This window comes from Poecile atricapillus, chromosome 1 (assembly GCF_030490865.1).
Source record: "Poecile atricapillus isolate bPoeAtr1 chromosome 1, bPoeAtr1.hap1, whole genome shotgun sequence".
NCBI lineage: Eukaryota > Metazoa > Chordata > Aves > Passeriformes > Paridae > Poecile > Poecile atricapillus.
In genome coordinates this window covers 109,611,204-109,635,035 of record NC_081249.1, presented here as the reverse complement: position 1 = coordinate 109,635,035, position 23,832 = coordinate 109,611,204, and the positions used below count along the sequence as shown (strand labels likewise).

Genomic DNA, 23,832 nt, shown 5'->3' with positions numbered 1-23,832 from the left:
GGAATATAAATTGCTTCTAGTACTTAGTACTCTGCATGCAATTCAGATTCTGTTGCTTTAATTAATTATATTAAAGGGTAATACAATCTTCAATTATTTATTGTAAAAGTAGAGATTTTGCTAAAGCACACAGAAAATTCAATTCACACCAAAATGGCTACAATGCTGAAATTAATGTATTTGCAGTCCTCACACGTCTTTCTCAGCACCCTTTAAAATGCCATTTATTCTATAAAAGATATAGATTTTCTGAGTATTGATGTATCAACAGACCAGGTCTCTCTGCTTTTAGTTTTGCAGACATTACTTACCCACCCCAAATCACTAATGATTACAGCTGAAATAAAGGGGTGCATGTGGGCAAAGGTGACAGCACAGGACTTACAGCTGGAAAGTTTGCACCTCATAAACCTCTCATCTTCAATCCTACATTCAAAAGGTACTTATGATTTCAAAGAAATTGCAAATCAAATGATTACACGCTACAGGAAATTAGATAAAAGAGAAAGGAACCACTTCAACACCATCAAGAGATTCTATTCAGCTATTATATTAATAGTAAAAAAAACATATTTTGATTGCAGCTTCTGCAGGTATAAAATGATAGGTTTTAGATTCTCTTTTATTGAAGTGCACAGATCCACAAAGCCTACAAGGTGTTTTAAACTCTTGTAATCATTCAGCAAAGCATTTGGACAGCAGTTCTTTAATTTTGAGCAGAGTAATAACTGCACTTGTTAAAATATGTTCTAGAGTATGTAGCACCTTTCAAAAGAAATTCAAGCACCAGAATTAAGTATAACTCTTGAACTTTTGTACCACTGAAATCAACACCAAAGCTTTTACATTTTTTAAAGCCAAGCAATGAATTTATTACTCCTCATTTTAATTTCTTTACAGAATCTACTGCAATCTTTATGTTAATGTTCTATTATGTAAAATGCAATGCTTATTCAGTTCAAACTGATGTCTACAAATATGTACCACTGTAAAATAATGTCCATGTCTTTGTAAGGAATGGATATTTCCTGGTCTTTTTTTTTCTTCTCTAATTTTACTAAAATGTAAAATATCTGTGCATGTAAACATTGGAAAAATCAGGACATAAAATCCAAGCATTTTTATTAGCTGTTAAGAACAGCTACCACAGCAACTGTGCATTGCACCGACAACCAGACTGCTGTACACTAGTGGCAAACTGTGGGATCACGTATTTAAATGTCAAAATATACAGAATATATGTTTATGCATACACACTAACAAAAACGAGTCACAAGTTTTATGGGCCACTGCTTCTCTTGCCACTCATAAATGCTCTTCCAAGATTTTTTGCAGCAATGTTTTCCAAATTATTTTATAATGCGCCTTTGAAATCCTATTATTTTTATTTAATAATTGAAATATAATATAATGGGCAAGACAGTATTTTCAATGAACCCCAGTAAAAAATAAATAAATAAATAAATAAACATATATATACATATATATATACATACATATATACTATTATAATGGAAGACATCTGTTTCTAGAATATATTGGAAATACATCAGAATATTAAAGAGAAATGGTTTTAAACATTTATTTCTTATAAAAACCAATGCAGAAGCTTGAGTTCAGATACAACTTACCTTTTTTGTCATCGAAGTACAGTGTCTGTTGAGCTGGATTTGACCACTGGAGGGAGGTGTTATCATTTTGATCGACCCTGCAGGTCAAATTTGCTGTTCCCCCTTCAACAACTGTGACGTTCTGTGTGAGTGGGAACTGCCCTTGGCTGCCTGAGGAGGGAAGGGATGCAGAAAGGAAAAGAATAAGAGAGAGAAAAAAAAAAAAAGAAAATATTTAAATGGAAGGATTGAGTTTATTGCAGCAGCTTCCCACAAATGATAGACCCGGAATTCAAAGTGATCTAGTCTGACCAAAGAAAGGTAGTACAATAAATTTTCAAAAACTGCATTTATAATTTATTCCTTGTATCTGAGAAACAGCTAGATGAATTCAGAAATAAGGGTTTCCCCCCTCTTTTTCCCCCCTCTGTAAGTCATACTATTTAGTTCCAAAGAAATACTCAGCAGTTTTGTCTCCTCAGACATACCAAAGACAACTCAGCGCAGGCAATGCAGTTAAACCATTGCTGAAAACATCACTGAAAGCAGAACATAAAAATCCACAGAGTTTTTAGCACAGAGGGATGGGGCAACCTTGACTCCTTGTTTCTTTTTTATACATTTTAAAGGCCTCTCAGGATGATGCTTTCTGTGTCAGGCTTGGAAAGTTGTTGGAGAGCAAACGTAGTGTGAATCTAACACTTGATGCATGTGCTGTTGGGGGAATATAACCTGATCTCATATGAAAATGGAAGGGATGATGTAGTAGGTCGCTTTCACATCTGTGATTCTATCCCAGAGCATTATGAATCACATTAAGTGCTTGCTGAAAAGTCACTGGGAAGATTTCCAAATGCCCCTACAGAATGCAGGAGCAGCAGCAGTCAGGTTCTCGAGTCAGAGGCATTTCCAGCGGCACAGTAAGGCTAAAGTGTTTATGCAGTGTGAGGATAGCACACCCCTTGTCAAACAGCACAACACATTCTGACAAACAGGACTGCAAGAAGGGAGCACAGAAAAAAACATGGAAGTGTTTTTTAACATGGGTGGGGAAAGAAAAAAAATCTTCAGTAATAAGCAAGACACATCACTGAACATATGATTATCATCTGGGAGATATATTATATTTAAGGGTACACTGCAAAAGAAAGAAAACCTAATACTCCAAATGAAATATAAGCTTCTTTCTTCTCCTCCTTTTATACAGATTCTATTAAAAGAAGCACTGAAGAGTAGGTAGAGGTGCTTGCATAAGAAGTATAATGCCAAGATTGACACTAAAGTGGGATGTGTCAGAAATTAAAAACCTCTCTACAGTCCTACAGGAGGGAATGAGCTCACGGACGTGTCACAAGCACATCAAGGAAATAATATATACAATATCCATTAATGATACAACACAGAATCACAAATCCAGCATAAAACCTTCAGAGAAACATCCTATTTTAGTGGCTCTCATCAGACTTGTTCCCAACTAAGTTAAACTGAGGCATGTCTTCTGTGCAAAAGCATGATAATATGAAAATCTATTCTCTAGGATACAGGTTTGCAGATGACCACAGTAAGGAAGTATTAAATAAAAGGTTAAAAACTGAATTTCTATTTGACCTCCTGATATTGCCAAAACATATTTCTAGCCAGATTTTGATTTCCCTATGTAAAATAATCCCGATGGCCTTAGACATGGAACAAAATCACCCACATCAGTGAAATAAATAAAATATTTCCACCAAATTGCAGAGCTGAATAACTGGTATAATTTTTCTATAAATATCAACTACAGCTGTCTAAAGATCAAGATTTACCATGAACTGGTATTTACTCTAAGAGGGTATTTACTATCAACAGGATAACAGATATAGTAAATTAAAAAGAAGGAATACTAAAAATACCATAGCTAATTTAAATGCTGCAAATAATAAATGCCAAAATTCTCATGACAACCTCTGCATCTGACACTTCATTAATCAAACCCTGCTTCTTGAAAACCACACATTGAGAAATATATGACGAGACAAAAATCATAAACAAGGATAGGAAAAAAAAAAAAAAAGAAAAGCAGAAAAGATTTGTCATTTCCTTCCATTTCTCCTCTTTCAATTCCAATGTGTCAAGGAACCTCAAGATACTGCATAAATTGCTTACCATTTAAATTAGAATTTTTTAAATCCAGAAAAATGCACACAGCCTGTTATTACTTCCACAAAATTACAGGGCACTTACCAAAGAAATAACCTTCTAAAGTATGATCTGTGAATGGGAGGCTATGTGGGCTGGAACACTTTTTGCCTACAAGAAGCATTAGCCAGAACCTAGTGCCAGAGATTAGCACAGTGAAATCTGCCACTTGCATTAAAGCATTGGAATGGGAGGTAGTTTAATGAAGAACCTGCTGTAATGATTTAGGACCCGATTAACACAGTCTAGGAGATCTCCCCATAATTACCCTGTATTCTGTGTCTGATATTACAGCTCTTATCATGAAGGTGTCAGTCTACATGCACTCCATCATTTATTAAGGATTGCCAAGTTACAGACTCATCTCTGGTCAGGAACTAAACTATTCTGATCAACCATATAAATGGAAACTAATAGTCATAACCTCAATAGGTCAGAAGAATTTTCTTTCCTCTGGCCACCCTAGTGCTTGCTGATGATTTGGAAACAAGAATTAATGTAGAATATAAAAATAAGACCAAAATACTCATCTCTTGCCAACAGAGAATCTTTACGGTTCTGGGGAAGATGCACAGAGCTTCAGGGGAAGTTTGGACTGGAGAAAAGGTAGAGGGAAAATGAGAGAAGATTTAATAGGAAGGAAAGTAGCCTGAGTAGAGAGAAGGGTGCCTTTGCAGGACAAAGAAAACTACGTAAAGCAAGTCCAAATGAATGGGTACTGCACACCTCTGAATGAAGACAAAAATTATTAGCAAGTGATTGGAAAACTAAGACAAAGAAAAACTAATGGGATTTATTTTACTGTTTGCATCTAACTTGGGATACTGAAGTAGGGCTGGAAGGATGGGAGAAGGTTGTAAAGCCCTATATGAAACAGGTGAACACTAAAGAAAGCATCTGCACCTGCATCATTTACACTGCAGTAAAAGTGCCAAATAAGTGATTTATGCCACTGAAGATTCCTTCTGGTTCTTGAGGGTCTGACAATATTTTGTGGGAGAGGCCTTGTTTCTGTTAATGTCCTCTAACAAAAGCATTCCACCTTCACTTAACAAGTTCAGTAATGGAAAGTTTAGTGGCCTCTTTAGTAACTTATTTTGGAGAGCAACAGTCATCACTCTTCAAACAAAACACAAAATTTACTTCTGCTCTGAATTCGTCTCACTGTAGCACCCAGCTTCCACTGCCTCTTGTACCTTTTCCCCTGCTCTGAAGAGCCCTTTCTTATCAAATTTCTCTTGTAGGCACTTAGAGATTGTGATCATATCACCCGTTAACCTTCTTTTTGATAATCTAAATAAATTGAGCTCCTAAGTCTATCTGCAGAAATCACATTTTTCTAATCCTTTAATTAGTCTGTGGCTCTTCTCTGTGCCCTCTGCCATGTGTCCTTTCTGAAGTGTGCAGCCCAGACCTGGAAGCCCTGCAGTCACAGAAGGCAGAAATACAAAGGTGATGCCACTTCTCTGCCAGTTTTTGGTGTTCTTGTTTGCACACTTACAAGAGTCCCTTAAAAGGACCAGGGTCAGAGACAGGGGTGACTGAAGGTTTACCATGGGGATGGTATTTTTCCTCAGACATCCTTCCAGTCCTCCTCCTGTAGCTCCTGTTTATACATCCCTATATTTCACTGCACTGAACACATTTAGGTAAGTTCAGTACAATTTATTTCCTACTTTACTATTAACTGAGGTGACTGACAGGTATAATTGAGATAATGATTATGACTCAGATGTTGACCATCCTACAGACAGGGCTACCCATTCAGCTTACTTGATTTCCTCCCAACAAAAGGCTGGGAATAAATGACATTTCTAACCTCCACCAGCAGGTCAAGTCAGTCAAACACAGTCAAACACACACACACACACACACATATATATATATATATATATATATATATATATATATGTATTCACTACAATATATAAAATTACATTCTGTTCCAAAATCAAATCTAGAGGGAGGGCAAACTATTTTACTGACTGTATGAAGTACACTAATAAAGAGTTAAAAAAGGAAAAAATAATACTGATGGCCCACATTATTAACTCCCTTGCATCTGAAAAGGAAAACATTACAAGGTCATGCAAAGGTAAATTACAACAAGCAATGATATTACTGAAGAAAGGCGGCTGCATCAAGACATCATTGCCATCCTGTCGTATCCCAGCCCCTCTACTCAGTTTAGAAGCTTTGTTAGCAACATTATTTCAACTTTTTGGACTAGATGGAGCTATGGTTAAGTATATTCTACCACAGTTTGTTCCTGCAATGCTTTGTGGAGGACCAATGCTCATATCTCATTAGCCACAAGCTGTTTCCTGTCAAGAAAGACTTTTTTTTTTTTTTTTTTTCCACCCAGAAATCATGGCTAAACTGCTTTTACATATAACAGTGATTTTTATCTCAGTATGTAACAAGTCTGTGTAGAATAATTATCATTATTTGGTCCAGTTTGCAACCATTCATCATGTGAGTTCATCTCATGGTTTTTTGTTTATGTTTGGGTTAGGTTTTTTGCTTGATTTTGTGGCTTTGCTTTTTGTTTTGTTGGGGGGGGTGATTTTTTTTTTTTTTACTTTTTGCAATTACAAAATGTAAGCTCTTTAATGAGTTCAACACTTCCACTTGATGCTTAGGTGATACATTCTAATCAACTTACCAGGCTAATTATAAATGTGACTGGGTGGCTGTAAGCAGTGAGAAAACATAATCTTCTCTTTACTTTTGTTTCTGCAAAGGTCTCTTTTGGTAAAGTAAACAGTTATGTCACAAATTAAGAGCATTTCACAGTATCAGTGCAGCAAGCTTTCCCTACTAATGTCACTGAGTATCAGAAAACCACAAAAATAAATGGTTTTGGGTAGAGGGGATGGTCTGGAAAGGAGCTGAGAGGGACAACAGTGAATTATCAATGTTTTGCCACACTGGATCCACATTTGAGAGCCTGGCTGACCATCGTCCCCACAAGATAAATTAAGTTTATCAGCATGCAAGAGGGGAAAAATTAGGGTCAACAGTTCTGTAGCAGAGATTTATCTTTTTCAGTCTTGCATGGAACCACAAAGCCATGGGCTTTTTATTTGATACCTCCAAAGCATGGTGTCAACCAAAACCAGAGCCCATCAAAATGCTAAGGTTTAGCAAAGGAAATAAAAAAAAAACAACAAAATTGAGCAAATTATTTTTCAAAACAGTCTGATTTTGAATATTGGTTTTAACAGAACCAGACCCTAAAAACAAAGTAAATATTGGGGTGAGAGGGCAAGCAGCTTACTACTTCAAATACCAGCTTGCATCTGTAGGGAGACTACATAAATTCTGGCCCTCTTTCTTAGTAAAGAAACTAAAACATTAGGAAAAAAAAGCCATTATGATGAAATATCTAATAAACTGAATCACTTTCCTGGCTTTCTCACTTAATTTATATATGAAATAATGCAAACATCTCTCCAAGGAGACGAAGTGTTATTAGCTTGTCTTTACCTAATTTAAAGAGCAATGATATTGTGAACTGCATTTCAGCAGGCTTAAACAGAGATCTGCATTACTGTGCCACTGTGTGCTTCCTCTGACTTTGCAATGGGAATGAATCTGCTTCTCTGTTTTGTCAGCATGGCTAGCAGATTGAAGGTTAGGATAGAAGGAAATTCTGAAGGAAGAAGCTACACAAGTTGTTGCCTCTACTATTTTTAATTTTTTTTTAAAACAGTCTTAAGAGTGTGGTAAAAATATCAATGACAGATTAAAAAGGACAGTTTAACTCTTGCTTTATTCTTATTTATTTATTTTTATATTTTATATAAATAATTAATTTTATATAATTTATTATTACTATTATTTTTAACCCGCTTTGCTTTATTCTAAAATAAAATACAGCAATGTGCCTGCATGTTAAACTGCATTTGCACAGCATTTTTAAAGAACAAAAATATTTCCTGAGCAGTATTTGATACACAGAGTCCAATTTTGGATTCACCTTTTTGAACTTGCTGTTTTACATAGCATTAATTTAGTCCCATATCTGGATGGTAAATACTTTTTGAGTTTATTCCCAGAGAGAATACCCTGTAAATAGTTTGCTCACTGAAGAAACTTAATTTAAAAAAAAAGAAGAAACAAACCAACCAAACCAAATTGTGTCCTCTAATAACTGTTACATACTCCAGTAACAAAAAGTCTTGCAGAGAACACTGGAATTAATGACAACACTGCAGAAACTTACTACAAGAATGACAGGTTTAGGAGAGAGAGAAGAAATAATGCAGAGAATAACTGTTAACCCCAGACTGTGTATTCAAGGTCACTGAGCCTTTTTAAATGTTTCAGCAAAACTAAAATAATGCAAAGGCAAAGGACAAGAGTGCACCAGTACAGCCTCTGATTTCAGACTATGGAATTTATGTCTGACAGCAAAAATAGAAAAGGAAGAAGCCTCTTCTTCCTTCCTTCACTCCATGTGTTTCAGGTGTATCTTTCCAAACCAACAGCTAGCTCAAAATATAATTTTTTTGGACTCTATTACAGTTAAAGATATTGCATATATAAATTTGAAAAAAAAATACATATTGAAGTAAAATTATTCCACAATGATAAACAGGAAAAAGTATGAGAGAGAAATAGGGAAAAAGAAAAAAAGAAAAAAAACAAGAAAAAGTAGGCACAAACAGTGCTGTTTCCTAGGAACCTTGCATAAGTGACTATTTTTTACTCTTTTCAGGCTATCACCATGGTATTACTTGCTTGTGAATGGAGAAGAGTGCCCAGTGATTTTATTCAGTTATTATTTATTGAAAGACATTTTCTTCCACCACTCTGAATTCCTGAGGAAGTTACAAATCCAAACATAATTGAAGTGAACCTCATCTTCCCAAAAAAGTTGTAACAAACTGATGAATTTTCTGGTTCTCATAATTGTAAATATGGCTCAGAGTTTTGTGTCGCTTGTCACTTTAAAGTATTATTCTCAATTCTTTGTGACTGAACAAATTGAAAAGTCCTTTTTCTATAAAAGCAAGACAGCATCCAGTTCTAACATGAAGAGTAAGGAATTGGAAACTTTAATTTCTTTGAGGATCTGTGTCTCATTGTCACCATATTTAAATTCCTAATCTGTAATATATAGCAAAGATACCTTTGCTAATCTCCCAGTAATTCAGAAGGCCAACCACAGCCTTTCCCACAATTCTCCTCTATTTTAATCCTGGTTAATAAATACTCTGGTCATATATAACATTAATTAATTATTATTAAACATTATTATTATTTAACATTAATGCTGGGGGAAAATATTTTGAAAAATAATACTTCTACTGAAAATAAATAATGTGTAAAGATGGACATTACTAGAAATTCCAAAGTAATTAAGAAAATTTTAACTAGAAGATGGACTGATATAATTAAAAACACTAACTTTTCACACAGTATTAAAAGAAAGCAATTTTTCTTCAGAAAAAAATCAAAATACTTTGGTTTTTCACTTTTTCAAATCAATCATCCCACTGAAAGATAATTATACAAAGAAGAAAAGTTGTATCAGTAGATTTGATTCATTTTTCCCTCCTCATTTTGCTACATGATATTCATGACTTCCTTTCTCTCATTTGTGAAAAATTTCAAATCTACTGGAAAAAAAATTCTTCTTTAGGAATTCCAGCTATTGAGTGCCATGAAAGAAAATACACTTGCATCTCTCCAGGAATACACTTTTCTTTCTTCCTTCATCCTTAAAGACAAATTTTGGTACTTGAAGTCCAATGTGCAGGTAACCCACCTGGCAAGGATCTTCTTATTGTATAGCTATTTATCTTTATTCTCTGTTTGACCATCATTTCTATCTGAGCAGAACACAACCAAGGTTTAAAATCCTTCCACTTTTAACTTTGTCTCACCAACTTCTGAAATGTCATTCAAAGAGAAGTTAAAGACAGAGAAGAGGCAGCCACACAAGTCAGCTCCAAGTAGTGTTGTTTGAATGTTTGTGATCTCAAAAAGCATTCAGAACCCCCCCAAAATGCACCATAACTGAATTGTTATTCAGTTTATTTATCAGCTGCTTATTGTTAGTTATAAACACGCATGGCAAGAGATCACTCACCAAATGGAACCTCCTGTGTTTAAATGGAAGCCTGAACTTTTCACTGTATTGAACAGCTGAGCAAAAGTGAAAACTAAAACTGTTCTAGGTTTACCTTACTGTTTGCCCACACAGAGCTTTATTCTTGTTAAAAAAAATAAAAAATAAAATAGAACTAAACACATGTCTTGTGCATGTTTAAACATATATGCCCACACAGGAGAGGGGAATGAAGAACAGTGATAAAATTGCCAATGAATCCCAGCTTGTTTCTGTGAATTTAACTCATTTTTAATTCAGTATATTTTAATTAGACTAGAACAGCACATTTAAGCACTGATTTTACCACCTCTGATTTGGAAACAAGTGTGAATAAGAATCACCTGTCTTTGCACCAGTACACTAAATAAATCTTTATTACCTGGACCACCAACACTTTCACTGCTCAGTTTGCTTCAGGTAACGTCATCCTCAAAGGTAAATGAAAAAAAAACAAAAACCAAAGGTGGAAAAAGCAGATTTTGATCAGAGACTTTTCTGTTCTGATTACTACATCATTGGTGCTTTTCAGTGAAATTCACTGCAGATGTAAATAGTGCTGATAAAACTACCCTAGCAGTAAATGGGGATCAATATACAGGAGTCAGATCTTTGAATTCTGTCAATGGAACAAAATATGGACAAGCCAAACACACTTTTGAAAAAAAATCCCTTTCATAAATATAAAAACTATTGCAAACAGTTGTGTTTTAGCACACCAAAGAAACGCTGTCTTAAAGGAATGTGGTGTGTGCAAATGGTTTGATCTGAACAGGCACTTCCCTTAATGACCTTGTGTTGATCAATAGCTAAAAGCATCCTGCCCAGCTGGGAATGCTCCCTGAAGAAAGCAATTCTGATTCTCACAAAGGAAAAGTCAGAATGATTAATAAAGTGTTTTCCACTTGTGATCACCTGTATATTTCAGAAAGTTTTCGCTACTGATGATTTCACCCACCCTGTCGATATCTACCTTCTTTGATCTTTGACGCTTTTTCTTGTGCAGAGGAGATCACAGCTCTGTTTAAGCTCATGAAAGTTCAAGTACAAAACAACAGTTTTAAAACTGACTTTGTACTTGATGGGTTGTTTTCCCTTCTTTTGATTTACACCAATCAAATAAGGCCAGGAACTGGTTTGGAGAAAAACTGCTTTATACAATTCTAGCAGCCTTTTTGAGCCTAAGTGGCACCAAACTGTAAACAACAAAATTATTTAGGCCAGACTACTTTCAGGCATCAGAAGCCAGGCTTGACCTACAGAAAAGAAAGGCAGTTTACACCAAACAAGGGTATGTTTTCCACTCTGGCCTCTCCCCTTGTTCCTTCAACACCTGCTCTTTCCCTCTCCTGTGTGTCCCAACAAAGAATGGCCCTTTCCCTTCCAACAACTCCATTTGTGTTTCAGAAAGACAGAGGAGGCTTCTTCCTCCGCAGCCTTCTAAGTGAAGAGAATGTTTTCTCAGGTGATTGCTTTTTGCCAAATTTCATCTGGGAACCAGGTGAATTGTTCCTATTAAAAGATTAGGATTGGATCCTGCTATTCTTTCATGTTTCCCTAATGAGTCCTGCATGCAGATCAGCTGTAGATGTGGCTCTAATTTTGTGCAATTTAGATATCACTCCATGCAAAACTGCATTAGACTTCGGTGTACTTTGAAATAAAATCACTTACTCTCCTGACTTTCTTTTTTTCCTCCCTGTGGCCTATGAAATATCCATTGATATGGCAGTGCTGATCTGCAGCAGTTCTCCCTGCTGACTTAGGCCAGCAACCTGCTCATGAATCTAGCAGATGTTTCAGTTGTCTAGGCCAATGGAAACGTTATGGACCCTTTTTTCTTCATCTCCTCCCAGGAGCAAATGTTAGTACAGCAGATATCTGGATGTGTGCCATGCAGCAGCAGAGACAGGAAAAAAACTGCTGTGGCTTCGCTGAGCGTGGTGCTGGATAATGATTTTATTTTTTTCCAGTCCTCTCTGAGAGGGTTTATTTACAAATGTCATGCTCCTCACGTGTAGCTAAACACAAACCTGGGTTCTTTAAAACGTTCCCTAAACTTCCCCTGTTGTGCAATTAAACCTTAGCTTAATGCACAGATATAAATTAGAAAGATACATTCATATTTTGGTCTTCTATTTCCCTGGCAATATAAATTTAGAAATGCCTAAAAGCAATTCAGCATCGTGCCCCTAACAGATTGCACAGACTGTGACAATGGAAACTGTTAAGGGGATTTAGGACATGAAGAATTTCAATTTTAAAATATTTCACTTCAAATATGGCACAGCTTGCCCAGAGAGGCTGTGGATGCCCTGTCCCTGGAAGTGTTCAAGGCCAGGCTGGGTGGGGCTTTGAGCAACCTGGACTAGTGAAAAGCATCCCTGCCCATGGCAGGGGGGTGGAACTGGATGAACTTTAAGGTTCCTTTGAATCCAGACCATTCTGTGTTTCTATGATTCTATGGTAATTTAAAGGAAATTATATTCCTGATTTCTCTAGCTGTCCTCAAAAACTGCTTTTTGAAACCTTATTTTTTTATCACTTGACCTCACTTTAGCAGTGGGTGGTAGGAACAGTCTCTTATTCAAAATCTCTAGGTTCTTATTCTAGAATGTGTTTCTTTTTTTATTGTGACCTTTGGATCCCTTTTATTTGTGAAAATTCAACACAGAGTCTGTCATTTCCAGTTGTCTATAAAAATAAAAGCTTCAACCTAAATATCATATTTGCCTGAAACTCTTGCCCTTACTGCTCTTAAAGGTAATAATTTGGTTTAACAATAGGGACCAGCAAAAAAACCCAACATTTTCCATATTTCTTTACTTTATGCATTCATGAAACATATTTTTAGATGTAGGCATTCATTATTCCTCTCTCATGAGCTGCTTAAATCCTGACTCCTCAGAAAGTACAAAAAGGGACAGGACAGGACTTCAGGGGCACCTGTGTGAGGCCAGTGGCAGAACCAGGAACTCAGAAGTGACTTCTGAATTTCCACAAGTAGTACCAGAATTAGCTTCAGTGCCATCTGGGCTGAAGTCTTTGTCTTTTTTTAAAAGCCTAAATTCTGTCCAACAGGCTGACGGAATACCTTTATTCATCAATTACTTTCAATTAGAAAACTGAATTTTTCTTATTAAATTTTTTTGTCTTCCTTAAAATCATATTTAGCTATGTCCTCTTGCACAGAGAATCCCTTACAGATCTGGAATGAGAATCACAGTTAAATTAACTGTATTCAAAAGGCAAAGAATCAAATTAATCAGCTCCATAGAAATACTCTCATATCTGTACAGCTAAGTTCAATTAAAAAAAAATAAATAAAAAAAGGTTAACCTAAGAGGCTAAAATAACTCTTTTATTGATTTAGTATAGAAAATTTTAGTGAATTTATAATACGTGATCCACGAGGGCTCTCAGCAAAAACAGTTTCACAAAATATATTTTTTTTTAAATCCACTGAAATGTAAGAAATCAGCAAGTAAATTGATATGTGCATTAAAGTCATTTTCTAGGTCAGTGAATCAATGTCACTATGGCTGACTAGATTCCTCACTTGGCTGTAAGAATATTTCAGTCAAAGCCTTTTATTTTATAATTTACTGAGTTATTATACAAGTTATTTGCTACCAAACATAATGTTGTCTTCTACAAAAGAGGTAAAAAAACACTTTTTGTGCTTGAGAAAATTTCTGCTGTGATCAGATTTGCAGGATAGACAAAAGATTCTGTTCTGGTCACACTGCCATTACCTCACCTCCTGCATTTTACATAATAAATTGGTACAGAAATGCTATTTTTCAGGATTATTTTGTCAGGGCCAGCAGGCAGGAGTGATAACTTGCTGTCTTTACAGCCTGTATGAGGTGACTCCTAGCTCATAGAGCAGATATAAAGAGGTGCAGGGCAGCTGAGGGTTTGATGGCTGCGTGACACAGATCTCTGGGACAAGCCTGGAAACTCAGCTGGCACATCCACACAGGGTTATTACCTGAGTCACAACCACACTCACCTGCCCAGGCTGGAATTAACCCCAGAATTCACCAAAACCTGCTGCAATGGGGTGCAGGAAGGAAAAAAACAGCCAGAGGATGAGCAGCAGCAACACCCAGGGCAGGAACATATGGGCAGCCACAGCTCTGCCATCTCCTCATCACCCCAAGGGATGAAATGCTCCAAAAAACTCACAAAAACTCTGCCATGCAATTAGGAAATGCAGGGGAAAGAAGGATTTCCCGGTTTAGTCTCGTACTGGATGCCTGTGTGGTTTGTGAGCTCCACAAATGCGTGTGGTGTTCGTGGGCTTCCCCCTGCAGCCTGCTCTAGCCAGGGTAAATTACATTAGTATTGAGTGGTGATGGGCTTATCCATAAGAAGAAAAAGCAAACAGAGCAAGCACGAATTAAAATGCTGTAAAGTACACTACAAATTCATTTTTAAAATGTAGGGGCTTACAAAACATAAATCTCCCACTCTGCAAAGAATTAATTACATGGCAGAGGAGGATGCCTGATAAAATTTACGAAACTGATGTGCTAGCTTTGATATAGAGAATTTATTTTTTTTTTAAGCAGCTACAACACCTACCCTAAACAGGGAAATACATTTCCCCATTAGGGAAATATAAATGTCAAAGACCATATTTGCATATCAGGGGAGGGCAGGAGAGGGAAGGAGGAGACACAATGACTAACATCTGTTGAACAGATTGAGATAACAAGACTTTTCCCAGACAGCAGAGTGCATCTCTCAGGTGAAGAAATGAAAGAGCATCACAGTGAATTAATGTGATTCAAAGGGGAGTAATGTAAGTTAAATGGGAGTTTCTGAACTCGATTTTAAGGTAAGTTTTGACAGTACATAACATACAACAGCTCTTGAGTTTAGGTTGTCAGAATGAGCATAATAATTTTAGGAACTTTCCATCACAGCCTGTTCTATATTTGAGTAAAACAAATCTTTAATTTATTTCCGCCCTCCCCCCCAAGCTGGTCTTTGGTAGCTTTTTAAACCTACAGAGAAGAAAATGCAACGTGCATATTTCTATATCTTGTTGCCTGCTTACAATCAACTAATTTTTTTTTTCCTTTCAGTTTGCACAAAGCATCTCATTCTTGGCATTCTTCCACAGAGCTATCAGAATCCCTGCTTGAAACACCATATATGAGGGGAAGGCAAGAGAACTGATCCCGCTCACCAAGTGCCTTTGTTTTGAGTATCAAGATTTCTGTATTCTCAAGACCATGCACTTGTTTATGAACACTGACAAAGCAACAAGCAAGTGCTTGGAACACAATGTGCTTTATTAACACTGTTACTGCAAATTTTATACCCACACACATCTACGTGTTTGTAGATGCAGACGCCTTTGCAGCCACTGCTTTTGTTGTGGAGTACTTAGCTAAGATTATAAAGACTTGAAAACTGTTTTATTTGGAAAGGGGAGCTGATGATGTAGTGGGGATTTTCTGTGATGAAGCCATACAGCTTAAAAAGATATTGCACAAAGTTCTGCATCTCTGAGCACAGAGCTCACGAAGCAGCAGAAAAGGTGACTTTGCCCATGATCCAAATCCCTTCTCAGTCCGTACTCAGGCTCGAGGCATCTGTCACACTTGGACTCTTTTTTTTTTTCTTTTCAGCACTATAGTCCAGAGCTTAGTGTTTTCTCTTCAAAACAGGCAGTGGAAAGTGGCCACAGGACAAGTCCTACAAGGGTTAATTTAAACTCTTTCTCCATTTCTGACCTAAAGCAAGCACAGCTATCTCCACACTATACCCCAATTCACAGTGTAACCATCACTTTTACTGATCTTCCTGAGTTTCTTTCACAGAACCAGAAGAAAAAAAATCCTGTCAACTAAATAACTGAGGTAAGTTAAATTCTATCACCAGTGTGTATCTTCCATATCTATCCTTTGGGCCAGGCAGTTTTGGAATAGAGATCACTGTCCTCTGCAACATCATTATATTGCTTTTTTAATCTTAATTTCAATAGTTATGTATCCCCACTTCGAGAAGGTACAGAAAATCCATAATAAATTCTTTCCAAACCCTTAGTAAAAACCTAGCTTTCAAGTGCTGTTTTACTCACTTTTAGATGTTGCTCCTTCTGCTCGACTCTGAGAATCAAAGGAACAGAAAGAATGATAGCAGTGAAGACATCTTTTACTATCATGCACTGTATAAAAAGCCTGAGCGAGTTCTCCTTAGCACCAGAGAATTACAGGCTATTACATGCACTTATAAATCTTTCTTATAGCATTTGTTGGACTTTCCATTCTTCAGTTCTCCCAGAATGATGAAAATGGATTTATCAGCACAGTAATGCCAATGAGTCAAAAGTTTAAAGTGCAGCCTGCTGTAAAATAAACCACATCTAAAAAAAAAATAAATAAATAAATCAGGGGCATAAAAGAAAAGTTGATCTTCTCAATTAATTTGACATATAATAAAATCATGTCTAATTTAGACATGCTCCCATTTAGAATTCATACTTTCTGCCATGGAAAGCAGTTGCCTTGAAGCCTTTTGTCAAGCACGCTCCTCCTGTATGAGAGATGTGGATGGGTAAGTCTACCTTCCTCTGCCAGTGGCAGAAGAGCTTCAGCTGTCCCAGGCTGGGTGGCAAACAGCTGAATCACTGCAACCCAGGTCATGAGGACTGGGGAGAACTCCTCTGATATCAGCTTGTAAGAGAGAAAATCATTACTGAATGACATATCTGCGATTTCCTGTGCGCAAGAAATATGCAAACAGATGCATGGGGCTGAATAACAACGCAGTAGGATAAAAAGAGGAGTCAAAACTCGACCAGAGTTCTCTTAAATATTACACTAAGCTCACATACAGAAACAACTTACAATAACATTTCAAAAAGGAAGTTTACATATTTAAAAGGCCAAAAATAATTGGTTGGTTTTAGTTAAACATAACTCTGGCTTTATGTTTTCATGGAGGAAAAAAAACCAAGGTAACTATTGTGATCTCCAAACAAGCCAACATTACAGTGTCTGTTTTGCTGAAAGACTCTAATGTATTTACACTGCTTCTGGGCAATTGTTTCAAAAAAAATAAATTTACTGTAGCTAGAGCACCTCATTCCCCATGCACAGAAATCTTCTTTTCTACGAATACATACAGGTTCTTAGAAGATGTCCTTTATAAAAATAGCTTTTAATGGCTTTGTGTTGGGATAAGAGGGGAATAAAAAAAACCAAAAAACTACGCTCTCTGAATCTCCTTATGTTTTCAGTATTTTCATTTATATACAGTTATTACAGATCTGCATCAGACCATAAAGAGTATTTCTTTTTACTCCCTTCACTTTAAAACAGGTAGAACAGCTCCATTCAAAAATATTATAAAAAAAACAAAAAAAACCAAACCTTTAAAGTGAATGAATTTGCTCCAAGAAAGGATGAAAATAAGGTGACAAAAGCAACCACTAAAATTATGATTTTTGATTTGCATAAATATTTCCAATTTTTAATGCAGTGCCATTTGGGGGGAAAAAAAAAGAAAATCCAGCAATTCTGAGATCTGGAGCTTCAATTAAGAAAACAAATGTAACACCAAACAACATGAAACTTGTCAGAGAGCAGCAAGAGGTAAGAACTTTCTTTTTCAGACACAAATGAAAACGTGAAAGAAACAATTGCATGTTGTAATGTTGCTGCAGTCTGATTTTTCTTTTCCAAAAGCCACGTGAAATGCAGTAAGATTCTGGTAAAAGGGCAAGAAAAGTCCAAAAGTTCTATCCCAGTCTATATTTGAGAGCTAGTGATACAGAAAATCCACTTGCTTTTGACTGCTCTAACTACTGATGTTACAAATACTCTTGCTTCAGGCTTTATATACAGAAGGCCAGCATCATGGGGAAGAAGGAAAAGAAAAACAAACTCCCCCCCAAAAAATCAACAAAGCCAGCAACCCCTCTCTCTCCCCCCAAAGCAATATCACATTTGTTTGGATATGGGAAGTTCTGTTCCAATAGACTGGAACAAAATGTGCAGTGAGCCCAGGGCTTGCAGAAAGCCCTCGGAGCCCATGCAGCACACCCTGCATGAATAAATGCAAACACAGGTATTGTTGAAGGAGAGAGATTAAATCAAATTTTTTTGCTCCAAAATTACAGGAACTGTAATTTTTGGAGTCATTTAATGAAATAAATCACGACATCTCACAGCATCTGTTCCAACACAGTTATACAATGAGAAGCTCGCTGCTACAAGCAGCATTTGCTAGCTCTGCCAGACAAGAAAGTCAGACAAGAAAGTAAATTTCTTATTTGTTCTCCTTCCTATACTTACAGATGACCTGGACAAAAGCATTAAAATATCAAATGGAGGTAAAAATAGAAGGTAGTTTTTCTAGTGTGACTGTGCTATTAAAGATGAGGTAGAGAAGCTGTGCCCATTCTCTAAGCAAACATAGTCCTAAAAAGACAGAAGAAAACTTTGCTGGTGTGTGATCACACACAGATTCATGACTACAGAAGAAAAGTCAAATGGATGGTAAGAAAGCTTGTTCTACCCCATTCTCCATCTGGAATTTACAGTGTATATGTAGGTTTCATTTAGTATCATTAAAAATAGCCAAGAATCCACATTATGTAAAAAAAATCCCAGCATTTAGAACAACAAAGTGTAGCAGCAGAAGAAATGGAAGAACTAAAATGTTGTTATGCCTTGCAGATGACACTACACACAACTGGAATCTGATGCAGCAAGGGTCATAATACTGGACTAGTAGGGAGAAAAACAGAAAAACCAAATTGAACTGCAGACAGAGAGAATATTTAAATCATTCCTTTGGGCAGACTACCTGCAAAGGACTGAAACCTCAGGAAACTGGAGAAAAAAAGCTTATGACAAGAACTCTGAACAGTGACAAGCAACTTTTAATCAGTCTTTAGCATGCCTAACTTGACATGTATAAAAGGGACCCAATTTCCAAAGGGCAGGTCTTACTGTTTGCTGAGGAAATGAAAACCACTTAGCAATTCTGAAATTTTATAGCTGAAATAGCTTGGGTGTGAACAAGGCTTTTAAAAACAAAGAATGATAGGTTAAAGTATAGCAATCACTGAGAAAAAAACCCAAAAAACTAACAAAACAGAGAACAGGACAAGGAAAATTGCATCAAGCAGGAGAAAGAAGAAAGAACAAACTCCATCAGAAAATGTTTAAATGACAAATTGATACATGTCACAGAAATGCATCAATTCTAATGATATTCTGTTTTTAAAAAAACCCCAAACTTTCCAGTCTTTAAAATGCAGGGAGAAACAATGAGAATTTTCTTTCAGAAATGCATAGTTGGTTGCTATTTTGTTTTGAAATATTGCTGGAAATGGAAACATTTAAAACTGCCTTTTTTTTTTTTTTTTTCTTTAACCTTAAGAGCTTCCTGAATTTGAAGGGTGGAATCATCTCAATGAGTTCCAACACATTCATTTACACATTTATATATAGTCTCTAGCTGTATCACAGCATTAAAAGGGATTCACAGAACACAAGGTCTATCTACATTTTCCTCCTACAGGTCACAAGAAATAACAATAAATTCTTTAAGCAGAAGCACAGAATAGACTATACTAAGGTTTCTAAACCAATTTTCATTCTACTTCAAGTTGTGTGTGGAGGGAATTGGCTAATAAAAAGTCTAACACACAAAATCCATTACAGGAAGGCTCATTTCCCCAAAAGTGGGTCAGAAACAATTTCAACCTTGTTAACGGGATGGGGAAATGACAACAGTTGAAATAAGCAACGCAAGAAAGAGATTTTAAAGTCTTTGTTTTGCACCCAACCCCTAAGTTGAACAAACAAATTTTAAGGGATCAAAGCTAGCCTATTATGAAGCATAAAACTATCTCTGCTGAGAACCATAAATTATGTATGGAGCAGGCATATTTACCAGTGCTGCTAGTAATGCAGAACATCTCTGAATGAGCACTGACTGCTGAATGCCTCATGTTCTTTTATGATGAATTATGCAGGAGGCTCCAACACAACTATGCTAAGGTGCTGGAGTTCATGTACAGGAGGGCTTGAGAGCCATTGAATAAGTAGGAGGCAAAAAAATATTACTTTTTTTCCTTTTTCCTTTTTTTCAGGTCCAACATTTTGTGAAGAGTAATTGCCATTAACACAAAAATGAATATACAGTAAAAGTCAGATAAAATTATTGTCTTCTCCACCTTCTTCCATTTCTTTTTCTTCTCACCTGCTTCCCCTCGCCACATATCCCTTCCTCAAGTGATGCAACTACATAAAGCTTTGAAGTGCTGATTGAAATGATGCATTACATTTAATGAACAAAAAAAGGCGTTTGAGAATTCAAGATCCAGCATGGTTTGATTATTTCCTCCATCATGAACAGTTAACTTTCAAAAAAAAAAAAAAAAAAAAAAAAATAGTTTGCTTCTTTGTAAATGAGGATGTTTCATGATTTCAGAACAGGTTCATTTATAATAAAGGCTCCAAAGGATCTGAAATAGTAGGGAAGTGTGGCCCAATGAGGCACAATGCAACAGCTCTTCCCAGATCCGAGGCAGTGAGATCCAGAAGCCATCTGCTCCACTTCCATCCATGTGCCCAGACTGCCTTGGTGCACAGCTGTGCCCTAGCTGTGCTATTTCTGATCCAACACCTAAGCCAGCATCTCTCCCTGGTCGCCTCCCTGAGCTCCACAGACTGCAGTGAGAGCAGGGATATGTGAGTGGGCACAGTCAAAACCCAGCACAGGTTTTCCCACCCGAATTGGAAGCGCAGAAGGAGACAGCAGCCTTTCATCTGGCTCGTTCCAGAGGAAACCAACCTGAACCCCCCACCCTCAGAGTCACTGGGAGCCTGCTTGGTTACCTGATACATGTGTGGACTCGTGGCTGTGAGCACTTTATTACCTCCTAAAACAGAGGGATGAAAGTCTGTGGGGAAGTGTTTCTGAAACTCTCAGATCCAGCCAAAAATATGGTGAAAAAGACTTGATACTCAACCTGATATGATAGGTCAGGAAAATACAATGTGTAACTTTCTCCCAAATACTCAAAAGCAGTTGTGATTCTAATTAAAATATGATAGAATCATACCACAAGTGTTTTGGGTTGGAAGGGACCTTAAGGATCATCTGGTTCTGCCACAGGCAGGACACCTTCCCCCAGACCAGGCTGATCAAAGCCCCATCCAACCTGGGCCTGAACACTTCCAGGGATGGAACATCCACACTTTCTCTCTGACAGTAAAGGATTTCCTCCTAACATCTAATCTAAAACTACCCTCTTTCAGATTAAAGCCTAATAGGTCTTTCCTTTTTTTCCTAAAAATGAGGGGTTTATTTCCTTTTGTGCAGCCAGTGGGAACGTCACCACCTTGCCATAACTTCTAAAATATAATGACTTAGCCACTTCATCTGTCAGTACCCTTAGGACCCATGAATATATGAAAGTATTCTTCAGTTCTTGTGCTATTTGTGTTATGCAAAACCTTTTCTATTTATTTAGACCTACAGAGAAGTAAAAGTATATAATTTTTACCTTATTTTCAAACTGAATACACTGGTTTAACACAGTGCATTTTTTCTAACTTCTCATTTAAAGCAGGTGGTTGAATTTTCAAATCTTCAGGGAAAATATCCATCTTGGGCTGAAACTTTATCTGTCTCAATTCAGGAGAGAGGATTCATTTTTTTTTTTTTTTTTCCTCCTTAAGAAAGTTATAAACCTCATCTTGAAGTCTTTGAAGATGAAATGTATTTTCCCTATGCTCCCAACTTCAGCAATGGCCTAGAGACTTAACAGGAAAGTAGGTCATTAGAGTCCCAGATACTTTCTTTGACACAGCTAAATGACATTTCTTCTGGAATCCAAATGTCATTTTTGCCCTTTATTCTTAGAAAAATAGACGTCAATCCCCACTAGAAAACACTGTGATCATTACTTTTTGATAGAAAATTTAAATCAATGGAAAATAAAATAAGTTGGAGGTGCTGCTTCTCTTCAGCTTCTGTTTCATATCAATTTTCTAAGCTTCCTGGGCTGCCCAAGTATGTCTCAGCTGCCAGTCTCTTCTGTTCAAGAATGAATCTAAAGGTATCTAAGGCAGCATCTGTGCATTTTGGAGGCCCGCAGAGTTCAAGATCCAAAAAAAAAAAAAAAAAAAATCTGCTTGGTTTCACACCGATTTAGAGAGAAAACAAGCCTATTTTAGTGAGCTTTCGTGCTACAATCTGACTTCACACTGCAATGCATCCAACAGCCACACAAAGCCTAATCACTGACATACTGTAGACAAGGGAACAGCAACAACTGAAACACAAAACTCAACAGGTTTTAAGTCCAAATGGCTAATTTCAAACACAAGCCACTGGCTGAGAAGCCTTGTCTGTCCTTTTCTTGGCATTCTCCTGTCACCAGCCCCGACCTCTCCTCCAGCACAGCAGTTCCTCCCCTAAGGATCCCCACTTCTCCCACACACACCTTGAGCATGACTGCAAAATGTTTCAGACTGAATGGTGTTCTGTGTTTTTCTGTTATTCTCCCCCAGGATACACCGTTTGGGTCTAATAGAAGCTCACATCGTGTGCTCAAGGAAACAAAGCAGAGAGAAACAGGGAAACAATGTGTTTGTAAAATAATTTCCCATGAACAGCCCAGCAAGTTCCATTACAAGGAACTCTTTAGCCTTAATACCTGAATGACACAAGTGACAGAGTGCTGAAAATGGAAAGAAAGCCCACAAAAAATCCTTGGCAGCAGGAGGCCAGGGGATGGCATAGCAGAAAAAATGTTGAAATTCACATCACTATGGATGCTGGGCGCTAGAAGTATGGTTTGGCTTAACTGATACGAAAAATATCTGTAAGCATTTAATTAAAAATCCTTCCCCACTTCATTCAGTGCCTTCTTCCTCCTTTCAGGAGTTCCTTCCTGCCATCACCCTTCACACAGCCCTCAAGTATACCAAACTATTGTTTTGCCTTCTTTTCTGCAACAGGCTTTGACCAGAATCCAGGGAAAGGGTTTGAACAGCCCTGTCTCATGAAAAAAAACCCAACCAACCAACCAACCAACCAAGCAAAAAAAAACCAAACAAAAAACTAGGAAGATACAGAATCTGTTTTCCTAGGAAGTAACTTGAGATATTAGCAAAGAAACATCCAATTAGTGAAATTCTGACATTAGAAGGCCTCTTTTCTTCCCCAAGCACGGAGAAAGCATCTCAAAGCCAGTCTAATCAGGAGAAACCCTATGCCAAGACCATAACAGATTCCTTTATTGCCAATGAGGGAGGCAAATAGACTCTGTTCCATTTATACTGCAACTCAAAACTATATTATGCTTTATACTTCTGCAACTTTGTCCCATAAATTCATAAACTTTTGTATTCAAGCCAGTAGAGCCTTTCAGAGTGCCATAATCTCGCACTCTGACAAGCCAAGTGGATGACCTGACACAGAAAATGTTAATTTCTTCTGGTCACTGGAACAGGTGTTGAGCTCCCCATGACACCACACCAAGCTGCTGACAGAGTAACAAGTTGTGCCTATACAGGAGCAGAAAGTGATGCTGCACATAATCAAAGAGACGGAAAAAAAAAGAAAGAAAAAAAAAATAATTTCCTGGCTGTCACGGATCACTGCAAAAACAAGGAGCGTGTCTGAATACCAAGAATTCCCAAGGGAAAGTTTTTATAATGTGAAATATTGCCATGAATGCCTGGGAAAAAGGAAAAAAAAAAAGGAAAACAAAACAAAAAAGAAAAGAAAATAAGAAAAAGAAAAGAAAGACATATAATAATTTTAAAGTCCATCAATGACATCAATACTGATATGCTAGAGAGGGTGACCAACAAGAAAAGAGGAAAACAGGAATTATGGAATAGGATTTACAATATCTGTCGCAGATTGGAATGCTCTGGA

The 23,832-nt window shown here is 37.0% G+C and overlaps 1 protein-coding gene across 1 annotated transcript in view; it reads right to left on the bottom strand.

Moving 5' to 3' along the window:
- Window positions 1-23,832, bottom strand: part of CADM2 (cell adhesion molecule 2) — a 574,383-nt gene that overhangs the window by 161,447 nt on the left and 389,104 nt on the right. The window contains exon 2 of the mRNA XM_058829687.1: window positions 1,632-1,781. Coding sequence (XP_058685670.1) covers window positions 1,632-1,781 — 150 coding nt within the window. The remainder of the gene's footprint in view (window positions 1-1,631; window positions 1,782-23,832) is intronic.